This window comes from Coregonus clupeaformis, chromosome 1, assembly GCF_020615455.1.
Source record: "Coregonus clupeaformis isolate EN_2021a chromosome 1, ASM2061545v1, whole genome shotgun sequence".
Classification (NCBI taxonomy): Eukaryota; Metazoa; Chordata; class Actinopteri; order Salmoniformes; family Salmonidae; genus Coregonus; species Coregonus clupeaformis.
This window is the reverse complement of record NC_059192.1, coordinates 95,807,517-95,823,636: the sequence shown is the minus strand read 5'-3', so window position 1 is coordinate 95,823,636 and position 16,120 is coordinate 95,807,517. Positions and strand designations below refer to the sequence as shown.

General features: G+C 45.7%; 1 protein-coding gene across 1 annotated transcript in view; it reads left to right on the top strand.

The window, feature by feature from the left end:
- LOC121570186 (serine/threonine-protein kinase WNK4-like) overlaps positions 1–16,120 on the top strand; it is a 116,133-nt gene that overhangs the window by 73,964 nt on the left and 26,049 nt on the right. The window contains exons 5-12 of the mRNA XM_045222339.1: positions 2,689–2,777; positions 2,961–3,180; positions 5,197–5,593; positions 6,450–6,631; positions 6,770–6,849; positions 9,940–10,075; positions 13,901–14,017; positions 15,385–15,558. Of these exons, the coding sequence (XP_045078274.1) occupies positions 2,689–2,777; positions 2,961–3,180; positions 5,197–5,593; positions 6,450–6,631; positions 6,770–6,849; positions 9,940–10,075; positions 13,901–14,017; positions 15,385–15,558 (1,395 nt within the window). The remainder of the gene's footprint in view (positions 1–2,688; positions 2,778–2,960; positions 3,181–5,196; positions 5,594–6,449; positions 6,632–6,769; positions 6,850–9,939; positions 10,076–13,900; positions 14,018–15,384; positions 15,559–16,120) is intronic.

Here is a 16,120-nt window from a genome sequence, read left to right as displayed (position 1 = left end):
CGTCAGACCGGTAGAAAGGTTCCGAACTGACAACGCGATCTCCTGTAGTACCGTGCTATGATGGCCCAACATCTTCTCCTGCTGGGTAATAGCATGGCGAACAGAGTCCAGGTCCGCTGGGTTCATACTGGCCGGATCGTTCTGTCACGGTTAACTAAGCCAGAACCCAGAAGCAGACCAGGACAAGGTACGTTGAGACAAAGGTGAGTGTTTATTAATAGATTCCGAGTGAGGCTGAATAATCCAGGGAACAGAGCGGGTGGCGTGGATGGGTTGTTGAGGGTGCAGTGGTTGGTCCGGTACTGGCTCGGCAGCCGCCGACCATCAGGCAGAGGTTGGGTGAAGGTTCCGGGTGAGAGACTGCAGACAGAACAAAACGGAGGTCAGTACACAGCAAGTCAAAAAGGTGCAAAACAACAAAACTAACACTACTGGCTCAGAGACTGATACGCTGACAAACATACTGTTCATGGCTAACGATCCGGCAGGAACTGGATGTTGGGCCAGAGCCTAAGAAGGGTGATGATCAGGACCAGGTGTGCAGATTGCTGATGGGATGCAGGTGCGGAAAACCAGAGCGCTCCCCGGAGCGTTCCCGAACCCACGGGAAACTGGAGATTACGAGCAGGAACACTAGTCACCAGACAGGACCCGACTCAGACAGCCGGGATCGTCACAACTTATGTAAATGTGATATCAGTTTTTATATTTAATACATTTACAAACATTTCTAAAAACCTGTTTTTGCTTTGTCATTCTGGGGTATTGTATTGATGAGAAAAAAACGATTTAAGCTATTTTAGAATAAGGCTGTAACGGAACAAAAAGTCAAGGGGTCTGAATACTTTCCCGAATGCACTGTATTCCCTATATGGGCTCTGGTCAAAAGTAGTGCACTGTAAAGGGAATAGGGTGCCATTTGGGACGCATCCTATTTCTCAAAACCTTATTAAAGTAATCCAGAAGTAAGTAACTCGCTGACAGAGGCATTTACTGCTCAGAGAGGCAGTCAGTAATGAAGGGAACATTGAGAGCTGTGTTCTTGTTCAGTGGGTTTGGGTGGTGACGCCACAGTGGGTTTGGGCAGGTGATGGTAGAATTATGTGTTTTGAAAATGACGTCTGCCTTCTACACAAACGTCGTCTCTCTCTCGCTCTCTCTCTTTCTAAGTGCAGGTTACTGTAGGCGTCGCTGATCGGTCGCCACTCACCATCCATAAAGTCAAAGTTCCATAAACAACTAAAAGGACCTGCTCAAGGGAGTCTGGGGCAATTACTTGGCAGATTACCACTGCTAGTCTGAACACGTTTTTAATATGTCACGTTTTAACATAATAAACTGTTCGATTCACAAGCAGAGACGTTATGACCACTGTGCAAGTATAGAGTGCATTAGAACAGAGTCAGATCAAAAGATAATACTCAATTGGTTTGCTTGCTTGTATACTGTCTGTTCCTTTGTTAAATAGATAAGCCGTAGGGTTATTGTAATTATAGTGGAGGCCAATTGAAGGGCATTGTCCTTTGTGCTACTTACTTGTTATCAAGTATTTGGAAGAGTTCAAGGGATGTGGAAAAAAGAGTCCTTTACTATCACAATGATCTCCAGATAATAGTGATATTCAGAGCATTGGCGTTATGTAACATACTGTCACGCTGTTCCCAGGTAATAACTAAGTTACAGTAGCTGATGCATTTACACAGAGAACCCATTGACTTGTTGATCCTACTTCAAGATGTGAAATGATAATATCACACCCTTAGATACAGTCCATTCCTGCCATCCAAAGTCTCACAGCTCGATTCTCTGTCTCAGAATCAATAGGCTATCAAGGAAAACATAGGCCAATGTCTGGCTGTTGGCAAATCACAAACTCAGAAGCCAAACATGACAAGTCAACATAGTTGCACAATTACAACAATGTAAACCTGTTAACCAACCAACCAAACAACCTATATTTACCAAACAGTTTTATTTTAATGTCTGAATAAACATGGGGTAAGTTCAGGACAGCTGTGATGTTAACTTTAGCTGTTTAAAACATGTGGGGATTTGCTCTGTTCTCTTACCCATAATGCACTGCTCACTGAGTTGCACCAGGGTGGGTGATGAGAGAGGTCTGCAATATTTTTGTAGCCCCGCTGCCCTTTAAACGACAGATAGACAGTCTCTCCCCCCTGCCCTCCCTCCCTCCCAACCCCTGTGTTTACCTGAAGGCAGAGCACAGTGCGATGCAGGCAGGCAGGCTGCATGCTGGCAGACATCACGCCCTCAGGGGGTTGTCCAGCTACTGGAAAGGAACTGTTGTGGGTTCAGTAATGTAGGTATACTCATCATGCGGGAGGAATGTCTGAGCCAAACATGTTTCTGTCAGGCAACATCCGAGGAAGCACATACTGTGACTGTATCTGTAGAAAAAAGAGAAAGATATGCACACCCAACTTCAGAAGAACGTATTAAAGAAAAAGGTCAATAAATTATTATGTCCACAACTCTGTTCCCATGGTGATTTAATCAGACAACGTTTTCATCTGATCTTCGTCAGGTCCAGAGTTGCGGACATTCCTTTTTTCTTTGTATTGGTACATTCCCCCATGGTACTACTATGTCCCCGTAGGTTACCATTGCCTTCCATTTTCAACCAAGCAGGTAAATAAGCAATGCTAACCAGAATGCTTCTCCTTACAGGGGATGAAGCCAGACAGTTTCTACAAAGTCAAGGTCCCAGAGCTCAAAGAGATCATCGAAGGATGTATCCGGATGGACAAAGATGAAAGGTATTGGGCTTCTCATAATATCCTTACATTACGTAAAACATATGAGATGTTACACATATGGTGAAAATAACATTCCAGCCATCTGCTAAGTAAATTATATATAAAATCCTTTAGAGTTCAATTAAGGTGTCCAATTAAAAGGAGTTGATTGAATTTAATAGCTATATTATTCCTTTACCTCAGGTACACCATCCAGGATCTGCTGGAGCACACGTTCTTCCAGGAGAACAACGGCATCCATGTTGAGTTGGCTGAGGAGGACGACATGGTGAAGTCAGGCCTGAAGCTGTGGCTCCGCATGGACGACACCAAGAAACTCCATGGGAAATACAAGGACAACAACGCCATCGAGTTCCTGTTCGAACTCTACAAGGACGTGCCAGAGGAGGTGGCGCAGGAGATGGTGAGCAGCTCACGTTTCAAGTTGCAGGTTTATTTGCCATACTGTATGTCAAATCTTACTCAGAGCAGAGCTCTCAGCAGAGCTGAAAACAGTAAGAAAGCCATGAAATTGTAAAGTTGAGATTTATATCAGTTTAGATAGGTATACTGTATCCACTCCCTTTGGTACCCCACTCATGTGGTAATACCTGCTACTGTTATAGGCTGTGGGAGTGAACTATATAGCCCTGAGGCTGGGTATCTTCCCACAACACTTGCCTAACATAATGTCCTCTTTAACCTTTATGTCCTCTAGTTGTAGCATTAATTATTAAAATAAGGGTTTCCAGTTGTGGCTCTCACAAGCTAAGGACCAGTGGAGACAGCTAGGTGTAATACTAAAGCTATTATGCAAGTTGGTAGTAGACTCAGCTTACATATTGTTGGAGTGTCGGTGTTGCACCAGGTGGAAACACAGCCATTCTTATTTTTAGAGATAAACAAAAGAAGTTACACTTACGTATCCAGAGACACGGTGGTGATAATGAGTACAGGATGAGTTGAAGAATGAATATCCTGTAGAAATTCAGATGATATAGCTACATTTACATTTACGTCATTTAGCAGACGCTCTAGATATCCCTTTTGCAACAGACCAGGAAACACAAAGAATTTAATACCCCAAGATCTTTACAACATAGTTTACGATTCGATTACAATCGTGGTCAGCATTTAATCATCAGTGGTAGAAATGTGAGAGGAGAGCGTGGCTCAGGAAGAAAGCGGAGGTCAGGGCTTTAATAATATAATGTCTCTCTCTCTCTCGAACAGGACGCCTTAAGAAACAGCTTTTCCTAGGTTGCGTCAAATGGCACCCTATTCCCTGTATAGTGCACTACTTTTGACCAGGGCCCACACACTAGGGTGCCATTTGGGACTTGTGTCCTCCAGCCCTCTTAGCAGAGGTCACTTTTAATTAGAAGGACACGGCCTGGCCACCAGCCACAATTCCATACCTCTTCCTCCTGCCTGCTGCCTGCTGACTGCTGCCTTTTCATCAAGATCCCATTGATCATCATCCAGGACATTTAGTCTGGGTTATGGGAATCTAACAGCCTGTCTGACGAGATGTTGAGAGAGGAGGGAGGCAAACCACCAACCTTCGGTACATCCCAAATAGCACCCTATTCCTTATATAGTGCGCTACGTTTGACCAGAGCACTATGGGCCCTTTTCCTCCCGGGCCGGTCTGAGACTGGAACACTGTGTTCAGAATGGGACAGGTTTGGATGTAACACCATCGTTTAAAGGTCCACTTTGTGATTTACAGCTGTATCTTTTACATTGATTCTTGAAGAATATCAAAGGGCCTCAGATCAGCCCCTCTATACATACACAGCATCCGCTCAATACATATTGATTATCTACACAGCAAATGACAAGACTAGCGTCCTGTCCACGGAGTGTACAGGTGTACTATCTTAATTTGATCTCTGTTGTCGTAGAGAATTTTCCTGCGCAGCAGGCAATGCTAACTTCTAGTGTATTTGAGGCTTAAAAAGGCTTCTGAAGTTTGTAATTTCCACTTTGAAATATCAGACTTAATTTTCTCTTACCAAAAATGTATCAACCCCTACAAAAATGTCAACTAATTATAATCCACATAATAATTCACATTTCCTGTTGCTGCAGGATTATTTTCCTGCTGTAGCAAACTGGCTCAAATTAAGATCCTACATCTGTACAGTACAGAACAGCACGGTCAGAAAGTACATCAGACCTCTATGCATTATTATTTACACAGACAGTGTCCCCTGTAGCTCAGTTGGTAGAGCATGGCGCTTGCAACGCCAGGGTTGTGGGTTTGTTTCCCACGGGGGGCCAGTATGAAAATGTATGCACTCACTAACTAACTGTAAGTGGCTCTGGATAAGAGCGTCTGCTAAATGACTAAAATGTAAATGTAGTTCATGGAATGTGATGTGTTCCCTGTTTGTATCAGTATTAAGTCCTGACTTTGCTATGTCCCTTCTCCCAGGTAGTGCTGGGCTTCGTGTGCGAGGCCGACTTCAAACTTGTGGCCAAGGCCATCCGGGACCGCGTCAACGTCATCAAGCGCCAGCGTGACAAACTGCGCCGCCTCGCAGAGAAGAAGCAGGAAGAGGAGGAGCCCAAGCCTGCACTGCAGCCACCCTCCCCGAAAATCAACAGGTCTCCATCAAAGCCCCCTCAGAGCCTCATAGGCGTCCACACCCTCACCCCGGCACAGAGCCAGGATCACCCCCCCCCGAACCCGATGACCCCCGACCTGTCCCCCGTCAACAGCTCTCTGGACTCGGGCATCAATGCCAGCTTCATCCATGAACCTGAGGAACCAGAGGCAGACCAGCACCAGCATTTCCAGGTCCACCACACCAGCTGCTCCTCGGCCAACTGTGAGAACACTTAACTTAACCGTCAGCTAATTTAAGATGTGGCTCCGTCCCGAATGGCACCCTAGTCCCTATATAGTGCACTACTTTTGACCAGGGCCCATTGGTTTCATAACTGTTGGTTTAATATCTGTTGTAGTGCTGAATGGCCCTGACTAGATGTACAGATGTTTGTTTTTTTTGTCATTTAGAAGACGCTCTTATTCAAAGCGACTTACAGTTAGTGAGTGCATACATTTTCATACTGGCCCCCCGTGGGAAACGAACCCACAACCCTGGCATTGCAAGCGCCATGCTCTACCAACTGAGCTACAGTTGTGTGTGTGTGTGTGTGTGTGTTTGCGTGTTTGCGTGCGTGCGTGCGTGATTGTCCTCAAATGTTTTTTAGTGACCAGCAGAGAGACAATCAGAACCCTCTGTGTGGTCGATCCCTATAATAATAATAATAGTTCCAGTTAATCTAGTTTAAATATTGGAGCTGCGTTCTTCCACATTTGTCATTGTGTCCTGACCATGGTGTTAATCTATAGGGAATCCTCTGAGCCCTCTCTGTGTGTGTGCGTGTGTGTGTGTGTGTGTGTGGGGGGGGTATATGCATGCATGTGTCTGTGTAAGTGAGTGTGTGCGTGCCTGTGTGGGTGTGTGAGTGCGTGGTGCATGCAATCCTTTGTGTGAGTGCGTCTGTGTCACTCAGTCAGTGAGTGCGGCCCTGCCTGGTCAGTCTCATGGCTGATGTCTCATGCCTGGTCAGTCACATGCTCATGGCTGATGTCTCATGCCTGGTCAATCTCATGGCTGATGTCTCATGCCTGGTCAGTCACATGCTCATGGCTGATGTCTCATGTGTTTGTTGTAACAGCTGACTGTAAGACAGAAGGCTATCTCAGCTCCTCTGGCCTCCACAACCCCCTGGAGATAGTGGTCAGCCTCAACAGGTCAACCTTGACCCCTCCCACCCTGACCCAAAACACTGGGACTGGGACTACTGCCCTCAACAGACACCCTCAGCACCACACCATCCCAGCCCTCCGCTTCCCCTCGGTGTGTGCATGGGACAAATAGCTAGCTAGCTATGATGATGACTAGTAACTCTACCTGAACTGTACATTAATAAAATTGTATTTTTGAATGACCATTATACACTATGTGACTGTTCCCTCTCCCTTGTCCTGTTTGTAGAGTATTGCAGTATTGGGTAATACGGAGCATGGCCACTCTGGAGGACACTCTACCAGCGGCTTCAACTCACCTGTGGACAGGTACACTCCTCAGCCTCTTCCCTAGAATAGATACTTTATTGTCCATTTTTGGTAGAAAGAGAAATTAATCTCCTGCCTTTCCCATCACCCACACACACAAACACACCCACCCACGCACACACACACAAACACACCCACACACACAAACACTCAAATGCACACACACACACACACATTGAGAGGCACAGGGTCAGTCAGTGCCGCGTTCCTTGATCTGTTTTGGGGGTGCTTCCAACAGCAGTGGAATCAGAGATAAACCGACCACCAGTTGCCAAGTTGCTACTCGACCCTCTAACCTCTAGGCTTCATACGCCTCCGTACACATCTGTGTCCAAACAGTTAGACTGACCTGAAGGAAACAACAGCTCCTCTCTCCAGCTGAGGGAAACAGTCTCACTCTCTCCAGCTGAAGGATAAAACAGCCTCTCTCTTTCCAGCTGAGGGAAACAACAGCCTCTCTCTATCCAGGAGGGATTCAACAGCCTCTCTCTCTCCAGCTGAGGGAAACAACAGCATCTCTCTACAGCTGAGGGAAACAACAGCCTCTCTCTCCAGCTGATGGAAACAACAGCCTCTTTCTCCAGCTGAGGGAACCAACAGTCTCTCTCCAGCTGAGGGAAACAACAGCCTCTCTCTCCAGCTGAGGGAAACAACAGCCTCTCTCTCCAGCTGAGGGAAACAACAGCCTCTCTCTCTCCAGCTGAGGGAAACAACAGCCTCTCTCTCCAACTGAGGGAAACAACAGCCTCTCTCTTCAGCTGAGGGACACAACAGCCTCTCTCTCTCCAGCTGATAGAACAACACCCTCTCTCTCTCCAGCTGAGGGAAACAACAGCCTGTCTCTCTCCTGCTGAGGGAAACAACAGTCCCTCTCTTCATCTGAGGGAAACAACAGCCCTTCTCTCCAGCTGAGGGAAACAACAGCCTGTCTCTCTCAAACTGAGGGAAACAACAGCTTCTCTCTTTCCAGCTGAGGGAAACAACAGCCTCACTCTTTCCAGCTGAGGGAAACAACAGCCTCACTCTCTCCAGCTGAGGGACACAACAGCCTCTCTCTCTCCAGCTGAGGGAAACAACAGCCTTAATCTCTCCAGCTGAGGTAAACAACAGCCTCTCACTCCAGCTGAGGGAAACAACAACCTCTCTCTAGTCTATTTATTGAAGCACAATGGACTTTTGTATCAGATGTTTCTGGTAACTGTGTTTTCCATGAAGCGGTATGTGAGGAGAACAGCTTTCTTCTCTGTAGGGGAGCCTTGAATGGGGTTGGGGGGTTGAGGTGGGGGGTGGTGAGGTGGGGGCTGGTCTGTGTGTGCGTGTGTGTGTGCGTGTGTGCGTGTGTGTGTGTGTGTGTGTGTGTGTGTGGGTGGGTGCATGCCTGCATGTGTAGCACATGGGGAAGTGTGAAAGTCTCCCAACTTACGCAGCTGAATAGCTAGCTTTTCGCGTGGCGTGACTGGTAAAACATTTCCAGAAGGAGGTCATGTGTGCTAGCAAGACAGAGGTCCTCGGTTCGAGTCTTGGTGTGATCCGAATCAGGAGGAAGTGGTACTCGCTAAGCAAGCAGCGTGAAGTCCTTTACGTGTGTGTTGTCATCTGGTGCCCATCCTGTCTAGGGAATCCCTTATTCAAGTTTTGTCCTCTGAGAACTAAAGTTACCCAAAAGTTATTCAGATTTTAGTGAATGGATAGAAAGCACAGTGGAATCTGCCAACTAGTAAAGCGTCTGTCTGTAAATGTTTGCTGGCCTCAGAGGTATTGGTGGATGGATGGATGGAGGGAGGGATAAATCAGGGACCACGGCGCTAAGAGACTCAGGGGACTCAATTAGCTAACCATGAAGCTTTTTAAAAGTACTGCATGTTCTCCCAGGCTGTGTAACACATTTTAATTACATAAATGCTTCATTGCTGAACAGAACACATGGATTTGTTATTTCTATAGGAGATCCCATATTACAGCACACTGACGTTTACTATATCCTCACATTAGGCTTTATTTGGCATATACACTCACCGGCCAGGTTATTAGGTACACCCATCTAGTACCGGGTCGTACCCCCCTTTGCATCCAGAACAGCCTGAATTCTTTGGGGCATTCTACAAGGTGTCGGAAACGTTCCACAGGGATGTTGGTCCATGCTGACGTGATAGCATCACGCAGTTGCTGCAGATTGGACGGTGGTACATTCATGCTGCGAACAGCCTGTTCCATCTCATCCCAAAGATGCCCTATTGGGTTGAGTTCTGGGGACTGCACAGGCCAGTCAATTAAACTGAACTCGCTGTCATTTTCCAGGAAATGTTTTTCCACTCCTCAACTGTCCAGTGTTGGGGATCGCGTACCCACTGGAGCCGCTTCTTCTTGTTTTTAGCTGAGAGGAGTGGACTTATCATCGGTTTGATCGTCTGCTGCAATAACCCATCCATGACAAGGACCAACGAGTTGTGCATTCTGAGATGCCGTTCTGCACACCACTGTTGTACTGCGCCGTTATTTGCCTGTATGTGACCGGCCTGATAGCTTCCACAATTCTTGCCATTCTCCTTCGAATTCTCATCAACTAGCTGTTTTCGCCCACAGGACTGCTGCTGACTGGATGTTTTTTGTTTGTCACACCATTCTCGGTAAACCCTAGACACTGTCATGCATGAAATGCCCAGGAGGCCGGACGTTTCTGAGATACTGGATCCGGCGCGCCTGGCACTGACAATCATACCAAACTCAAAGTCTCTTAGGAAACTATTTTTGCCCATTCTAACGTTCAATCGAACAGTAACTGAATGCCTCGATGCCCTTCTGCCTGCTTTATATAGCAAGCCACGGCCACATGACTCACTGTTTGTAGGTGCGATTCATTTTCCTGAACGGGGGGTTTACCTAATAAACTCTCCAGTGAGTGTATATTTGGCATGTATAGCGGTCTGTTTCTGGTCCTGTTTTGATGGGTGGTTGTTTCCATTTCTTTCTCATGGTTCATGTATTAACTCAGTTCATGTATTAACTCAGAAATGGCTGCAACATAAAATTAACCAGTGGTTTTACAGCGGTAATGACACAAATTTACTAACACACCAATCATCTTCACAGCTACGCCTCTGACGTCACCTCAGGTTTGAGTGACGGCTACGAGGGCCTATCAGAGAGGAGTGGCAAGACTGCTGCCGGGCGCACGGCTGGCAAGCTGTTCCGGAGGAGAGCCCGTTCAAGACTGCGCATCACTGGGGTAAAACAAATCAATCAATCAATTAATCAATCAAGACTATTCTATACAACTGATTGTCAAGTCTGATTGTCAAGTCCAAAATTAGGGCCCGTCCCAAAAGCACCCTATTCCCTATATAGTGTAGTAATAGAATGCTAATAGGGTACATTAATTTAGCAGCAGCACCTTTTTTATATACAGTACCAGTCAAAAGTTTGGACACACCTAGGGTTTTTCTTAATTTTTTTTACATTGTAGAATAATAGTGAAGACATCAAAACTATGTAATAACACATATGGAATCATGTAGTAACCAAAAGACTGTTAAACAAATCAAAATATATTTTATATTTGAGATTCTTCAAATAATAATAGGTCATTTCACCCCTTTCGTCCTTGATGACAGCTTTGCACACTCTTGGCATTCTCTCAACCAGCTTCATGAGGTAGTCACCTGGAATGCTTTTCAACTAACAGGCGTGCCTTCTTAAAAGTTAATTTGTGGAATTGCTTTCCTTCTTAATGCGTTTGAGCCAATCAGTTGTGTTGTGACAAGGTAAGGGGGTATACAGAAAGAGCCCTATTTGGTAAAAGGCCAAGTCCATATTATGGAAAGAACAGCTCAAAGAGAAATGACAGTCCATAATTACTTTAAGACATGAACGTCAGTCAAATACGGAAAATGTCAAGAACTTTGAAAGTTTCTTCAAGTGCAGTTGCAAAAACCATCAAGCGCTATGATGAAAATGGCTCTCATGAGGACCGCCACAGGAATGGAAGACCCAGAGTTACCTCTGCTGCAGAGGATAAGTTCATTAGAGTTACCAGGCTCAGAAATTGCAGCCCAAATAAATGCTTCACAGAGTTCAAGTCACAGACATATCTCAACATCAACTGTTCAGAGGAGAGTGTGTGATTCAGGCCTTCATGGTTGAATTGCTGCAATTAAACCACTTCTAAAGGACACCAATAATAAGAAGAGACTTGCTTGGGCCAAGAAACATGAGCAATGGACATTAGGCCGGTGGAAATTTGAGATTTTTGGTTCCAACCGCCGTGTCTTTGTGAGACGCGGTGTGGGTGAACGGATGATCTCTGCATGTGTAGTTCCCACCGTAAGGCATGGAGGAGGAGGTGTTATGGTGTGGGGGTGCTTTGCTGGTGACACTGTCTGGGATTTATTTAGAATTCAAGGCACACTTAAACAGCATTGCCACCACAGCATTCTGCAGCGAAACGCCATCCCATCTGGTTTGGGCTTAGTGGGACTATCATTTGTTTTTCAACAGGACAATGACCCAACACACCTCCAGGCTGTGTAAGGGCAATTTTACCAAGTAGAGTGGTGGAGTACTGCATCAGATGACCTGGCCTCCACAATCCCCCGACCTCAACCCAATTGAGATGGTTTGGGATGAGTTGGACCATAGAGTGAAGGAAAAACAAGTGCTCAGCATATGTGGGAACTCCTTCAAGACTATTGGAAAAGCATTCCAGGTGAAGCTGGTTGAGAAAATGCCAAGAGTGTGCAAAGCTGTCATCAAGGCAAAGGGTGGCTATTTGAAGAATCTCAAATATAAAATATATTTTGATTTATTTAACACTTTTTAGGTTACTACATGATTCCATATGTGTTATTGCATAGTTTTAATGTCTTCACTATTATTCTACAATGTAGAAAATAGTAAAAATAAAGAAAAACCCATGAATGAGTAGGTGACTTGGCTTATCCTCTCGGAGGTTATGCTGCTGCTACAGTATGCTCATCCTGCCATGTGAACAGAACATGAACTCAGCAAAAAAAGAAACATCCCTTTTTCAGGATCCTGTCTTTCAAAGATAATTAGTAAAAATCCAAATAACTTCACAGATCTTCATTGTAAACGGTTTAAACACTGTTTCCCATGCTTGTTCAATGAACCATAAACAATTAATTAACATGCACCTGTGGAACGGTCGTAAAGACACTAACAGCTTACAGACGGTACATTTACATTTTAGTCATTTAGCAGACGCTCTTATCCAGAGCGACTTACAGTTAGTGAGTGCATACATTATTTTTTTTTGTTTTCATACTGCCCCCCTGTGGGAATTGAACCCACAACCCTGGCATTGCAAACGCCATGCTCTACCAACTGAGCTACATCCCTGCCAGCCATTCCCTCCCCTACCCTGGACGACGCTTGGCCAATTGTGCGCCGCCCCATGGGTCTCCCGGTCGCGGCCGGCTACGACAGAGCCTGGATTCGAACCAGGATCTCTAGTGGCACAGCTAGCACTGCGATGCAGTGCCTTAGACCACTGCGCCACTCGGGAGATGGCAATTAAGGTAGGCAATTAAGGTCACAGTTATGAAAACTTAGGACACTAAAGAGGCCTTTGTACTGAAAAACACCAAAAGAAAGATGCCCAGGGTCCCTGCTCATCTGCGTGAACTTGCCTTAGGCATGCTGCAAGGAGGCATGAGGACTGCAGATGTGGCCAGGGCAATAAATTGCAATGTCCTTACTGAGAGACGACTAAGACAGCGCTACAGGGAGACAGGACGGACAGCTGAACGTCCTCACAGTGGCAGACCATGTGTAACAACACCTGCACAGGATCGGTACATCCGAACATCACACCTGCGGGACAGGTACAGGATGGCAACAACAACTGCCCGCGTTACACCAGGAATGCACAATCCCTCCATCAGTGCTCAGACTGTCCGCAATAGGCTGAGAGAGGCTGGACTGAGGGCTTGTAGGCCTGTTGTAAGGCAGGTCCTCACCAGACATCACCGGCAACAACATCGCTTATGGGCACAAACCCACTGTCGCTGGACCAGAGAGGACTGGCAAAAAGTGCTCTTCACTGACAAGTCACGGTTTTGTCTCACCAGGGGTGATGGTCAGATTCTCGTTTATCGTCGAAGGAATGAGGGTTACACCGAGGCCTGTACTCTGGAGCAGGATCGATTTGGAGGTGGAGGGTCCGTCATGGTCTGGGGCGGTGTGTCACAGCATCATCGGACTGAGCTTGTTGTCATTGCAGGCAATCTCAACGCTGTGCGTTACAGGGAAGACATCCTCCTCCCTCATGTGGTACCCTTCCTGCAGGCTCATCCTGACATGACCCTCCAGCATGACAATGCCACCAGCCATACTGCTCATTCTGTATGTGATTTCCTGCAAGACAGGAATGTTAGTGTTCTGCCATGGCCAGCGAAGAGCCCGGATCTCAATCCCATTGAGCACGTCTGGGACCTGTTGGATCGGAGGGTGAGGGCTAGGGCCATTCCCCCCAGAAATGTCCGGGAACTTGCAGGTGCCTTGGTGGAATAGTTGGGTAACATCTCACAGCAAGAACTGGCAAATCTGGTGCAGTCCATGAGTAGGAAATGCACTGCAGTACTTAATGCAGCTGGTGGCCACACCAGGTTACTTTTGATTTTGAACCCCCCTTTGTTCAGGGACACATTATTCAATTTCTGTTAGTCACATGTCTGTGGAACTTCAGTTTAAGTCTCAGTTGTTGAATCTTGTTATGTTCATACAAATATTTACACATGTTAAGTTTGCTGAAAATAAACGCAGTTGACAGTGAGAGGACATTTCTTTTTTTGCTGAGTTTATTTATCAGTAAGGTCTCAATGGAAGCTTACACACGTCTGCATACACACGTTCTGCATACACACGTTTTGCATACACACTTTCTGCATACACACATTCTGCATAAACTTGTTCTGCATACACACGTTCTGCATACACATGTTCTGCATACAAACGTTCTGCTGCTTCCCCAGTGTTTCTTTAGTCTACAGAACATAAACAAAGTAACCCTGATGGATGGTGTCTCTATGTGCAGCTCTCTGACAAAGACGACCGGGTGGTGGAGTGTCAGCTGCAGACTCACAATGACAAGATGGTTACCTTCAAGTTCGACCTGGACGGAGACAACCCAGAGGACATCGCAGCTGTCATGGTTAGTAGTCACCTCTAGGATTCCCTATTCCCTATGTAGTTCACAACTTTTGACCACGGCCCTAAATAGGGAATAGAGTACACCATTTTGGACGCAGACCTAGTCTACTCAGTCAATCATTGGCCCTTCACTGTTCTACAAATAATATACCTACACACTATAGGGTAGTACAATCTCCAGAGAAATGATGCACTACCAGCTTATTTTACTGACATATACTACTATCTACCCCTATCTCACATAGCAGCACAGGCTCTACGTCCTTCTTCCAGTTTAAACACTCTTGTCTCTGTGTTTCTCTGTCATATAGATGTATCTCAATTAGGGGGATGTGAGGCAAGCAGATAAGCAGTTTACGTACGTGCCATTTTAGTTTACACACGTGTCTCATTTAGGTGTGATTACGAACTTGGGGAGGTTCTGGCATAGGGATACACAAAGAACGTAGGCAAGATTAGGTATTTTCTACTTCTGTTGGTGGTAGATTCTAGAACTTTGTGTTCACTGAGTATTCTGTTTACTCTGACTCTGAATGAAACACAGTGAGCTTTTGTTCAGGCGAGTCTTGGCACAGAGTTGGTCAGGCCTTATTAGTGCAGTACACCAGCACTACATGCTGACAGGAGAGCCAGCCCATTCACCACACCCAACCATCAACCACCCAACCACCCAACCACCCACCCAACCACCCAACCACCCAACCAACCACCCAAACACCCATCCAACCACCCAACCACCAAACCACCCAACCACCAAACCACCCAAACACCCAACCACCCAACCACAATTCGCAGAATTACACAAACCACGGGGTACTGCACGTGGTCCACGGGGTACTGCAGGTGGTCAAATTTTTTTGGGTGATTATTTATTTTAATTGTATTTTTTTGTTGTTTAATTTTTTTGTTGTTGAAAAAATAATAACAGTTGGGAGTATTAATATTATTATTTGCAATTTTACATAACTTTTCACAATGCAAATTGTTTATAATAATTATTATAATAATAGGCCTTTTATTTGTTACATTCACTGCAAAAATGAACAACATATTTTATTTATTTTTAAATCTGCGATGTAATTTGGTGGTCCCAGGAACGGAAAAGGTTGGGAACCGCTCCTCTAGACTGCTCCAACAAATTAGTACTGTGTGTGGAGGTTACACAAAAAGCCACTTATGACAATAGCTGAAAGCGGAAGGACAGATGGACGTACAGACAGACATACATACACAGACAGGCAGACAGGCAGGCAAACAGGCAGGCAGGCAGGCAGACAGACATTGAGTTGATAGACAGGTGTTATTAATGTAATTATTATTATGTTATTCATGTGTTATTGATTTATTCATGGTATGTGTCTTTTCCAGGTACACAATGAGTTCATCCTGCCATCGGAGAAGGAGGGTTTCATCCACCGCATGGGTGACATCATCAAGAGGGCGGAGACTCTGATGAAGGAGCACATGGTCCACGTGGGCGGCAGCCATGGAGCGCCACGCCCACAATACCACAACGGGGTCAACTCACTGTCTGCATCACAGGTCAGTACCAGCTCAGGGTTCCCATCATAAAAATCACTGATTTCATTCTATATGGTTCCTATATCATGATTCCTATATCACCTAATCCAAAGACAACAATGCTCTCACTAACTGTGGATCTATATGGTGCTATAGTGTGCTATATGGAGCTATACGGAGCTATACGGTGCTATATATATAAAAACATATATTTAACCTTTATTTAACTAGGCAAGTCAGTTAAGGACAAATTCTTATTTACAATGACGGCCTACACCGGCCAAACCCGGACAATTGTGCGCCGCCCTATGGGACTCCCAATCACGGCCGGTTGTGATACAGCCTGGAATCGAACCAGGGGGCCTGTAGTGACGCCTCAAGCACTGAGATGCAGTGCCTTAGACCGCTGCGCCACTCGGGAACCCTATATGAAGCTATATGGAGCTATATGGTGCTATACGGTGCTATATGGAGCTATACATTACATTTACATTTTAGTCATTTAGCAGACGCTCTTATCCAGAGCGACTTACTGTTAGTGAGTGCATACATTCTTTTTTATTTTTCATACTGGCCCCCCGTG